Source organism: Oncorhynchus gorbuscha, linkage group LG04 (assembly GCF_021184085.1).
Source record: "Oncorhynchus gorbuscha isolate QuinsamMale2020 ecotype Even-year linkage group LG04, OgorEven_v1.0, whole genome shotgun sequence".
Classification (NCBI taxonomy): domain Eukaryota; kingdom Metazoa; phylum Chordata; class Actinopteri; order Salmoniformes; family Salmonidae; genus Oncorhynchus; species Oncorhynchus gorbuscha.
In genome coordinates, this window is record NC_060176.1 from 50798822 (window position 1) to 50811502 (window position 12681).

Here is a 12681-nt window from a genome sequence, read left to right on the forward strand (position 1 = left end):
TTCTGATCATCTATTCCCCCGTCTCTCCCACTGCATGGTGGCTGTGCTCAGAACAGCTTGTTATCCCCTCTCTCCCCATCTGTCCTGGCCTAATAAGAACGCATTCATATGTACAGCACTAACCCTGCCCCTGCAATGACTCCAGACAAACATGCCTGGAAGCTACTGCTCATAAGATACAAAGCAACAGGCGCTACTGACATCTATATAACTCACATAGCACCAGCTCAGTACTGACTTCACAAGCCAGCTCATGGCAAACAGGCCTTGACACTGATATAGAGTCTACTTCAGCCAACTACAGGACCCATTATACAGTAGTTCCCTTCACAGCCAGTACTATACAGGGATGGATGGACATAATCCACAGGCAATGGCCTGGCCATCAATCAGTCAAGAACAACTGACCATCAATTCACCTGAACAATGCTCACCACAAGCTTCACTAAAATATATACCCCACTAACTCTTATGATTATATCATGATGAAATAACATGAAAATATTGAGTGACATCATTCCATCCTGGAAGGGGCGTTGTGACATCCCCAAATATTACATTCAATAATAAATAGGAGTTTCCCTTTGACACCAGGGGATGGTCTGGAGCTTGGGTTGTGTCTTGTACATACATAAATTGATAAAGTGAAAGTAGATATACTGTTTTGTAGCAATATGGGGTGGGGGTGGGGAGTTATGCAATTGAACTCCCTTTGAGACCACAAGCGGCAATAAGCAAATCAAATCTCAAACATCCATAGGACATGTTTGAAGCAAACCCTTTGCACCAGGTTTGGCCCAAGTCTTCCACAGGCCAGGTGGTCCTTCCTGGGGCTACATGAGTACGTTGGCCCTGGTATCAGGCAGCCGGAGCCCCACCAGGCCACCACACACCAGCACAGATGAGGCCAGGAGGATGGGGATGGACTTGGTGATGCCAACCAGAGAACCAAAGATGAGGTTTCCCAGCACTGCAGCCAGCTTACACAAAGCGTTACAGAACCCAAAACCTGTCCCTCTGACACAGAGAGAGAGAGAGAGAGAGAGAGAGAAGGGGGGGAGATTGGAAAGTCTTTTAGTGATTTACAGGAGTTTTATATGTATGTCTTTGTTTTTTCATGCTTGTTGTGTATGCAGATAGGAATGGATCATTTATATTTTCTTGCTAACTATACCTTCTATCTGTAGGGAAGGACTCTGTGGTGACCACGTCCAGTGAGTTCCAGGCTGATATGCTCAGGCCGTTGTAAAGGCACAGCATGAAGATCATCATCGACTCACTGGTGCCGAACCACAGGAAGAAACAACTGATCCCTGACAGAACCATGGAGCCACCTATAACACACACACACACACACGTGCAGACACACACACAGATGCACGCAGACACACACACGCAGACGCACGCAGACGCACACAGACACAGACACACAACATCCTTTTCTTATTTGAACAACCTGATACAGTCATGCTCATAACAAAGGCAGCCCTCAGAAAGGACTTTGCAAACTATCCCTGTACATACCTAACATGGAAAGGCGTCCGATTTTATCCATGAGCAGTGCCGAGACGATGTTGCCGGGCAGAACAGCCAGAGTTCCAAGGAAGTTGATGAAGTAGACCCAGTAGGCGCTGTAGTCGTCGTCAAATGTCATCTGACAGCCCGTCTTGTTGTGGTGAAACGTGCTGTTGATCACCTCTGTGTCATCTATCAGTTTGGAGTCATCGATGTCTGCCATCACAAACAGGAATATAGGCATGACTGAGACTGTAGCAAAGAAAGGACAATACCTAGCAAACATTTTTCAGCCCGTCGAAACTATGTCTTTACAAAAAAGGAAGTATGAAAGAAAGGAGAACAGGTCAAGCCTGACATTGATCCTTCTGGATTCTTCACCGTGGCCCAGAAATGCCCCTGTGCTCTTTCTGGTTCTGTTTGTCTGTCTTACCAGTGTTGTAGAAGAACGCCTCGATGAAGGTACAGTTCCGGAAGTAGGATCCCACCGAGGTCACGTCGTCAAAGTAGCAGTTACGGAAGGTGGAGTCAATGAAGGTGATGGACTTCAACTTCATATTAACAAATCTGGACGGTTCAACAGAGGAAAGTGTATGTGTGGACATGGTTAGTTACGAATGCCTACATGTCATGTTCCTTTTACAGAGAAATCCTTGTCGATTCTGTATTCAACATTTACTCATCTCATCTAGTTGACAGAGACAAAGCAGATAAGACAACATGCCAGATTAATATAAAAGCACCATAGTAATGACTCACATTTCCATCCATACTCCATTTTAGTCCATCCGGCCCATTTTCATTGAGGATGCAGTTATAACTGCTTGTTCAGCATTAATGTTGGAAGAGTTTTCTCTTTCTTCCCTACCTGTCGTTGATGAAGACACCATTGGTGTGGATCTGGTTCTCCATGGTGAAGTTGAAGGTGAAGTCCTCGATGTGTTCGTTGCTGTGGATCTTCACCTTGGAGGCGTAGTCATCTGCCTGGAGGTGCTTGATGACGTCAGGGAACCACACAGACAGGCCGTAGTACCTGGATCCACAGACGCACACAGTGTCATCACCAACATAAAGGTTAGGTTATGTACGTACCCACAGGGAATTTGGCGTAGGGAGTCACTTTAGTGGATATAGGTTAACAAATAGAAAGAAATCCATGTTTATACATAGGAGCCAGTTGAAATGTATAGGAACTATAGGGGTAGAATACACGGTTTCTGTTGGGTTTCCAGGAGTGTTATTTTCTTCTCAGGCTGCTTGAATTCCCACCCTGTCACACTGAGAGGAGAGGCCAATGAAAGCATATTGATTCAGTAGTTCTCCTGAGAGCAGGGAGCTGCGACCTCTGCTACCACGTTGGACAGCTGACAGAAATGCAATGTGGCTGCAAGCGCAAAAGTCTATGCCATTTCCTGACGAAAGAAGTTGGCCTATTCTTACTCCTACAGCTCTAAATTAAGAACCGGACCTTTCTATCAGGAGAGAGGGAGGGAGCGGGAGTCATTACAATAGAAAAACTTACCCAAAGGACAGAGTAAACCACACAATAGCTAGCTTGATAGTGCTTTCTTTCAGAGGGTAGTCGAAACACTTCATAAAGTTAACCCAGATCTGTGTGGAGAAACAAGAGAGATGCATCAATAATGATTTGTGAGAGTGCAGTGCAGGATAATGCCGCTTCCATCATGGCCATCTAGCGAGCCAACAGAGAAAACCCACCCCACATAGCTCTGTCTTGGACCTGAAGAGGGCCTTGGAGACTGGGTTCCCCGACTCTGATTTAATCTCCACCAGCTCATCCAAATGCTTGGGGATCTTGATTCTGTTCACCTGGGATGGGAATTATGGGAAATTGAGTTTTTAATAACATAATTACATCAAAAGTCATGTTTCTGCTGTTTCTTTCTTGTAGGCTACTGCTGGTGGAGAAATGTGACTGGAAGGTGGTCTGTGGCTGTGGTCCATTCATTGGATATCTGTGGGTGGTACAAGGAAACTCGGGCCCTGGAAGCTCCTCGAGGAATTGGAATTTACCTGGTTCTCTTACAGTATCTACAACTATTCTGCATTGCTTTTAAATGTTTCTATGGAAAAAGGTAGGCTATGCAACTTGATAGGCAAGTTTTGCAATTCAAGATTGATTGAGCCCTTATGCTATTGCATTAGCAGCAAAAACCTGCATCTTAAAATATAGGCTACAGATGTATCATGAGATTTGCAAGGGCTTTAGTTCACTTCCAGAGACAGGACATCTGACACCAAATGAAAAGCTCTAAATGTAGATTGACTGGGGTGCTGTTTCCGGGCGCGCCTCGGGCATTGCGTATTTGAATGGCACAAAATACCTTTCAAAACCTTTTCATATCATTGATATTATACTCGGCACATATTTAAACAAGTCGCAGCGCTGGCGGTTATAAGCCTTCGTTTTTCTACTGCGTGAACAAAGCAAGAGCCGAGGCGGGAAAACACTCACGGTGAAGACTTTCTCCGGCTGCCCACGCGCTCGCATGTTGGTGTCATGGATCTGCTTGAGGATCATCCAAGCCTCGTCGTGCTTCCCCACCTGACAGGAGGGAGAATTAAACGGGATTAACGGAGAGACAACCGGGAGCACTCCTCCGTGACAGCCATGCTCACGCAGGGAGGAGATGGGCTGAGATGACAGGAGTCACGACAATGATGACTCATTTTACTTCAAAGTATAATTCTCCTACAGTAACAGGCGGAGCCAACTGTCACCGTCGTTAGTTTATTATTATTTGCCATCTTCGACAAAACATGCAAAATGGCGTGCCATGTAGCCCAGACCTCTGCTGCTGAAGCTTTAGGCTGACTAACTGTTTGCCTCATAGGCCTTGCTGTTGAAGAACAAAGCATTTCCAACTTTCATGAACGAGGGGCATAGTCATGTGTGGGCCTGGGTGGACACAGGCCCACCCACTGGGAAGCCAGGCCCTGCCAGGCCCACCCAATCAGACTGAGCAAAAACAAATAAAATACTCCTCAGCACCCACTGTCATGAACACACTTAAGCATTATAGTAACCTAGGATAATGTACCCTCTTCAATGGTTTTCTGAGGAAATAGATGCTATAGGGACCTAAGCTGCTATAGGGCCCTGGGTTAATGATAACCAATCCTTGCACTATCATCAGACTTAAATAACCAATTATATAGGCTATATGTCTATCTGGGATTGGTCTACATTCTATTAGTTGCCTATACTGTTCAGAACTGGAACTATTGAATTGAAAAGCTGACCATCCATGCCCACACACAGACATAGTCTGTGAGGGGCAGGCACTCTCCCTAAAACCCCATTTCCCATAACGCTTTACTTTACCTCCAGGTAAAACCTGGGGCTCTCGGGCATGAAAGTGAGAGCCACAACAGCACAAACGCAGGGCAGGGCGCAGACGACCACAAACACTCTCCAACTGTGGAACTGGTAGGCAGAACCCATACTGAAACTCCAGCCTGCAACCAATCACACACGAGAGAACACATCAGCAACCAATCACACACGAGAGAACACATCAGCAACCAATCACACACGATACATCATTAAACAATCAGACACAAGAGAACACATCAGCATGTTTTACATAATGGTCACATTCTCAAGAGAGGGAGCTTCGATTTTTCAATTCATACAATATTCAGCTTGTTGTTGGTCTCCGTTCATAGTAGTTCAAAAATGTCACAGGAGTGGGTCTTTTAAGTTACTTGTGGGCAACTGACTGTTGCTTCCCTTGGTGATGTGACGTCTGTTCTATTTGCACAATTTCTATGGGGTATATTCCAGAAGACCACACACAGAGGAAAGTGCAACACACAAAGCAAACAAATAAAGAAAGGAAGGAAAGGACATTTAAGTTAAATCATGTTGTACCTGATCTCATCCCACAGGTAGAGACTATGTCCAATTCATCTTCATAGCAGTAACACACACACACACACACACACACACACACACACACACACACACACACACACACACACACACACACACACACACACACACACACACACACACACACACACACACACACACACACACACACACACACACACGCATATTCTCACATACACAAACACATGCACACACACAATCAATTTCCAATTCCCCTCTCTAAATGCCACTTATCTCAGCACATTGTAAAGTCATTTTCTGGACTATTCAACAGCGAAGGTGCATAAAGATGGCGGCCCCCATGTACTTACAACTTACCTCATTTGCTATGTTTGCCTTATTGTACATTGCTCTACGTTACTCTTTTTTTGTATCGGCATTATCACAGTATACATGATCCCAATTCTACCTCCAAGATGGCTCCAATTTGAAAAAACAAAAAATTAGATTGTGCTGATTTACTGGCACATTAGACCATGTGGAGCACCGTAGTTTAAGAACTCTGTGGGTCGTGCTACAAACAATGTCATTTCTGAATTCCTTCACCTTTTTGCACCTTTACCATTGGAAAGGAACGTGCCGGACTAATTATGTCCTCGAGCTGGAAAAGGTTGCTGTAGCCTTCAATTATATCTATCCTCAATCATTGTAATAGTACACAGCCATGTAAATAATCTTAGCCTCAACACTGAGCGACCCATGTACAGCACTGTAATTTCATAGCGCTTTCCCTTAGGCACAGTAGAAACCTTCAAACCCTTAAATGTGTGCTTCATACATTCTGTGAAATAGTTTATAAATATCAAATTTGTTGCCCACTTTAATGGATCTTACTGAAAATTTGATGGAACATCGAGAAAGTAAAATATTTTCTGAATCACCTTTATTCGCCAAATAAATTTGTATGTACAGGAATTTGTGGTGCCGCCACAATAAACATGATATATAGACAGATGATAAACAGGACATACAGACAGACGATAAACAGGACATACAGACAGATGATAAGCAGGACATACAGACAGATGATAAGCAGGACATACAGACAGACGATAAACAGGATATACAGACAGATGATAAGCAGGACATACAGACAGATGATAAACATGATATATAGACAGATGATAAACAGGACATACAGACAGATGATAAGCAGGACATACAGACAGATGATAAGCAGGACATACAGACAGACGATAAACAGGATATACAGACAGATGATAAGCAGGATATACAGACAGATGATAAGCAGGATATATAGACAGATGATAAGCATATACAGACCGATAAACAGATAAAGACAGGTTATATACAGACAGATAAACAGGATATACAGACAGACGTTAAGCGGGATATACAGACCGATGATAAACAGGATATATAGACCGACAATAAACAGGACACAGAATTAACACAAATCCACATGCGGTATGTACACTATAAACACTGTAGCTGAGAACTACAGTAACAGGGTAAATCCAAAACAATGAAGAGGAATATTTTTGTTCTCCTTATCTCCTTTTTACTGACAATGACTGTTCTTCAGTGTGTGGGAGTGTACATTAGTGTAAGAGGGCTAATGCAATGTGTGTGTGTGCTTATGTTCCCTGTTCCTATTTGGGGAAGGAGGGAGAAGAGGGATGTTAGTCGTGACCTCCCACGTCTCTCCCTCTGGATCAGGCCTTTTTCTTTTTAACACGATTTAAAGGACTAACCCCATTATCCATCAGCACTGTTAATGTTAATGCAAGGAAATGAGTGCTAGAAATGAACCTAATGGCAGATTGATACCACCGCTGCTTATGAACCACTGTGGAAATAAAGCCAGACTTGAAGAAAGGCTGTCATACACAGATCATCTCTCTCAAACCACACGTGTATGGCAGGGGCTGTACATCATTCTGTGCATGCATCGGAGTCATCCACACACCGTGTTTGTAAGCGTTAATGTATAGAACTGCTGGGATGTTATTGTAGTTGTGCGCTGAGTAATGCCACTATCCTGTAGGTGTGTGTGGGAGGATGTCAAGGATTCCCAGTGACTACCTTGAAGGCAATCTCAATTCCTTACATTCAGGGTCTTGTGCATGTGTGTGTTGGTGTGAATGCATGGACTCTGTGTGTCTGTGCGCGCTTGCACATGTGTGTGTACGTGTTAACATGACACATGTATGCTGATGGTAATGTGTGTGTGTGTGTGTGTGTGTGTGTGTGTGTGTGTGTGTGTGTGTGTGTGTGTGTGTGTGTGTGTGTGTGTGTGTGTGTGTGTGTGTGTGTGTGTGTGTGTGTGTGTGTGTGTGTGTGTGTGTGTGTGTGTGTGTGTGTGAGATTTGATGTGCTGCAGTGATTGCCTTATCTATGGGGATATAGCTGTGCTGTCAGCCCCGGAGGGTTAGTGTCTTTTTAGCCATTGAAAATGTCATTACTGGGATAATGTACATAATTGACTAAGTGGATGGATGGAGGGAGAGAGGGAGAGCGAGACCCCTAGTAGTGTAACTAAAGCCTGCAGTATGACGGAGATCTCTCCGGGCTGATTCAGGCTTCTGTAGGCTCCATCTGTGTCTTTGTCATGAGGCTTTAGAAGACATTAGGAGCTGCAGAGTGTTGAAGACAAGTGAGGAGGTATATAAACAACTTTAATGGAGTATTAAACACCAATGAGGTGGTAGATGTGTGGTAATCCATCATTATCTGTTTCTATATGAGACAAAAGACTACACCTCAGGCTCCTCAGCCACATCGCTGTTGGCGGGCACTGCGGCAGTTGGAGAGAACATAAAAATCACCCAAAATTGTTGGAGTATGCAGGGCACGCTCAGAGAGAGGGGGTGGGGGGGATAAAGGGGGAGGGAGATAAGGGGGGAGATAAAGGATAGAAAGGGAGAGGATATGGAGAGAGGAAAGAGAGAGTGTGTGTCAGAAGGAATGAGAGCAGAGTGGGTTTACTATCAAGCCTTCAGAGGGATATCTGCAGACCTGACAGCAGAGCTTTCTCAGTGAGACTCACTGGGTTTATCAGAGTGTGTGTGTGTGTGTGTGTGTGTGTGTGTGTGTGTGTGTGTGTGTGTGTGTGTGTGTGTGTGTGTGTGTGTGTGTGTGTGTGTGTGTGTGTGTGTGTGTGTGTGTGTGTGTGTGTGTGTGTGTGTGTGTGTGTGTGTGTGTGTGTATAGCCCTCCTCTATAGCCACTGCACAATAAAGAGAAACTGTGGATTTTCCTCAAAGCAGCTCAATGATCTGAAATCTTAAATGAACCCCCACTGATTCAGGTATCATTTCCTTCAATGTCTACAGTGCAGTCACTATTTGTACCAACAGGCATTTCAGTGGCTCAGCACGGCCGGCACAGTGAAATATCCTCCATGAAGCCTCTCACTGTCGTCCCCCATGGCTGGGCTAAAACACGGCTCGACCATAAATCATGGCTAGCTGTAGCTTTGTCCCATTAGGTTAGAGCAAGAAGAAAAAGCTAATTATGCTTGATCAAGAAGAACATCCCCAGACAGAGAGAAGGAGAGGAGGGACAGGGAGGGAGGGAGGGACAGTAAGAAGTGGTTGGAAGAGACATTGGGAGACAGTGAAAGAGGGGGAGGAAAGAGAGGGACAGAAAGAAAGGAGTGAGAGGGAAAGAAGATGAGCAGAGAGAAATAGGCTCAGACAGAGATACGGGTGGTGGGAGAGATTGATATAGTGTGAGGAAGAGAGAGAAGAAAGCCCATTTTCAAGCCTTTCCCCTTTTCTTTATTGATGAGTGCAGCTTATTTCCAGTGTAGCGGTTGTAAATCACAGTCTCCTATCTCCCACCGTTACGCCTTCATCCTTTAAATATCCCTATGTGTGCCTGTATGTGTATCCCCGTGGTTTCCAGGCCTACATTAATCACTTCAACTGTCCCTCTCCCGGTCTGCAGCCACTTAGTTGATGCGCCAGCAGGGCAAACTGGCACCTTCACCCACGGTCACAGCTAAACGTTCCGCTGGTAATACTCTGCCAACCTGGATTTGTGCAGTAAGTTTTAACATTGTGTCCCATTGTTCGATTTGTTTTTACTTTGTAAACTGTACAATGTCAAGTTATTCTACCACATTCAGGGGCATCATAACCATCTAACCAAGAAGGTTTTGTTACTAAAATGCCTATGATGTGTTCATTCCACCTGTGTGAGTGTGAACTAGTCCTGGTGAGTCACCGTGGTGCGTTAATGTGGTATAACAGTATACTACTTACCGTAGTGTGGTATAATGGCCCAGGCCATGGCTGAAGCATAGATCTCTCCTATCATCCAGAACATGCAGAGCCAGCTCAGGTGCTCCCCTCTCTTCTCTCTGGACAGCACCTCCGCAAATAAGGAGAAGACGATGGGTACAACTCCCCCTGTTCTGAAGGAGACAAGGACAGGACAATGAGTTGCTTAATTACTTGGTGGCGCAATGCACCAGAAGATGATATGCCATAGGACAACGAGTAGAGCCACACGGATTATGCGAAGGTAACATTTTCTTAACACCTACAAATTCAGTTGACCCATGAAAAATGAACTATATCTATAGTACATTGCTGCAACAACGACAAAAATCTGTTTGTTTTTTGTTATTTAAAAAAAATATTTTGTGGGGCCTTTATTTTCTCTGAGGAACCTTTTGTATTGTTCAGACGTGACGCAGCTGGAACAGTTTTTACTACTGTAAAAGTAGACAATAGAAACAAACACTCCAACAATTTTCCTGAAAATAAGCCAACTTTGCCAAAAGGGCATTTCCTTGGCTTTCCAGTTAACCATTAGGCTTGAAGCCAGTCGTCCATGACTCCAACAGAAGGCAGTTTGGCTGGCAAGCCTTTTCAATTACATTGAGTCCCTCTGGGGAGAGGAGCGGGAGGCAATTAGTAAATGAGCTTTTGACAGGGACCGTTACACCCCTCCAATATTTTCTCTCTATAAATCAATGCTCTGTTCTTACATTGCTAGACATGTGAGGCTAGAGGCCATGCAGCCAGTGAATAACAATATGGACATTCAGAAACGGTGCTGTAAAGACGTCTCCACTATCCTGCTGCGCTTTTGTTTTGTTGCCTTGTGTAGCGAAATAGAATGTAAGCTCGCGAGATCAGGATGGTCGTACTGGGCTAGTACAGTAGTTTCCAAATGTCACTTGTCCATCATAAGGCTGCTTTTTAAATGCCCCAGAAGCACATTTCAGACAATCATTTGTCACAGAGCCTTTCACTAAACGCTTACCAAAAGCCAGTGTGGCATGACGACAGTGATGGCTAAGGAAACGTCCCTAGGATTTGTCAAGCCAGGGGAAACCTTGACAAAAACACATCTGATTGAATGAGACACCAGAATCAGCGAGTGCAAGACTGTAAGAAAGGACTGAATGTTGTTTGCTGAGATATTGCTTTTAGAATTCTTGTGCACTTTTTGCTTGAACTTTTTCAAATTAATTTGACGAATGAGGGGAATTATTTTGTGCTAATTGTTTTGTTTTTGAGTCTTGTAAAGCATTTTACCAGCAATGTTAAAATCATTCATCCACTCCAAGTAGAAGACGTGTTTACAAAGCCCCTATATTACAGTAAATATATTACAGTAAATCCCCTGTTATCACTGACACAGCCTAGTTGGTCTAAACTAAAGACTTTCATGATGGATGTTAGGAGCATACTGCCATACTGACAGGAGAGTGGTTGACACATTCTTCTTCTTCTTATTATTATGGATACAGATAGGAGTGAGTGAAACCTCTAGGGGTTATGTGGGTGAAATACAAGAGTTAGTCTATGTAAACAGAGGGGTCCACAACTAGACATTCATTCAAGAAACCAAAACAGATGATTTACAACAACAGATAATGAATGAATGACTAACTACTGTGAAAAGCAGTCTCTATGGGAATTAAGGAGTTAACGACGTAGAACTGCAGGGCCATTTGATGAACGACTTGAAAGGACACATCATGGTTGTAGCGAGCTTTGTAAATTGGAACAAACTGAGTCAGTTGTCCTTACTCTACTGTTCATGTCACAACTCACAATACATTTTTTAATCTCCAGTATTATTTGTAATTCACTTTTCTAATTGTTTGTTTAGTGTGGATTATTATAATTCACTAGCCCATTATTTAAGAGAAATAACACATTGATGTTGCTTGCCATTGTAACCCCAGTCAGATAGACTCACCCAAAGCCTGCGATCACGCGGCAGAGTAGGAAGATGCCATAACCCTGAACGAAGGAGGAGAGGAAGGCGAAGAAGCCGTTCACACACATGCAGATGAGCAGACACTGTCTGCGGCCCACCTTGTCCGACATGCCCCCCCAGAAGAACGCCCCCACCATCATCCCCAGGTACACAATACTGCCTGCAGAGAGAGAGAGACAGACAGAGAGAGAGAGACAGACAGAGAGAGAGAGACAGACAGAGAGATACTTTAGATTTATACCATATCTATTTGCACAGCACAAAGCAATGCTCAAACCGATTGTCATCGAACCTTCAAACAAACCAACAAATACTGTGTGAATTTGACAGTGTAGATAAGAATTGTTGACTGGTGGATAAAGCTAATCTTAATGGTGGATTCACATCGTCTTCAGCAGAACACAGTGGACATTACTGTTTCCTTTATTTTATATATATATCCCATGCTATTTTAATATGCAATGTCATAATCACCTCTAGTCCCTCTCTACCTGACATCATATCCCTGCCAGGAGACATTGAGTGCTTCCTAAATGGCATCCTATTCCCTTTCTAATGCACTCCTTTTGACCAGGACCCATAGTGCTCTGGCCAAAAGTAGTGCACTATCTAGGGAACAGGGTGCCATTTGGGACTGAACCATTAGGATTTATGGCCCCTCCGTGGGCTCTAGCTGCAAAAGTGAAGGGTATAAAATTGTCACAGTAAAGTATGGAGCGGCATTAAGGCCCATTAGTGCTGATTATCATACATCAATAAGAACATGTAATCACCAAATCTGTTGAACGACTCTGTTTTGTGTAACAAATTCCACTTCTCCAGAGAGTGGAGATGTCTTGGTAGAATAACAACTTGATAAATCCTGCTCATCTTTTGACTGTTAAAACCGTTATCTCATGCAGGAATAACAAAGGATCTCTCTTGCCTTGCTGCCCAAACCATAACCCAAATGATACTGTAGATTCAACTTTTATTTCAGTTTTGTGTTCAATGATTTGCACATCCCAAGAGCACACTTCATAAATACCTTCACCAAGAACTATTAGA

The 12681-nt window shown here is 43.8% G+C and overlaps 1 protein-coding gene across 1 annotated transcript in view; it reads right to left on the bottom strand.

Moving 5' to 3' along the window:
• Window positions 1-676: 676 nt before the first annotated feature.
• The window catches only part of LOC124034226 (synaptic vesicle glycoprotein 2C-like), a 32392-nt gene continuing 20387 nt past the window's right edge, over window positions 677-12681 (bottom strand). Inside the window, exons 3-13 of the mRNA XM_046347117.1 lie at window positions 11614-11794; window positions 9660-9811; window positions 4862-4995; window positions 3992-4081; window positions 3235-3345; window positions 3038-3126; window positions 2384-2548; window positions 1949-2082; window positions 1525-1731; window positions 1175-1334; window positions 677-1017 (exon numbers count right to left, since the gene is read on the bottom strand). Of these exons, the coding sequence (XP_046203073.1) occupies window positions 834-1017; window positions 1175-1334; window positions 1525-1731; window positions 1949-2082; window positions 2384-2548; window positions 3038-3126; window positions 3235-3345; window positions 3992-4081; window positions 4862-4995; window positions 9660-9811; window positions 11614-11794 (1607 nt within the window). The 3' untranslated portion in view covers window positions 677-833. The remainder of the gene's footprint in view (window positions 1018-1174; window positions 1335-1524; window positions 1732-1948; window positions 2083-2383; window positions 2549-3037; window positions 3127-3234; window positions 3346-3991; window positions 4082-4861; window positions 4996-9659; window positions 9812-11613; window positions 11795-12681) is intronic.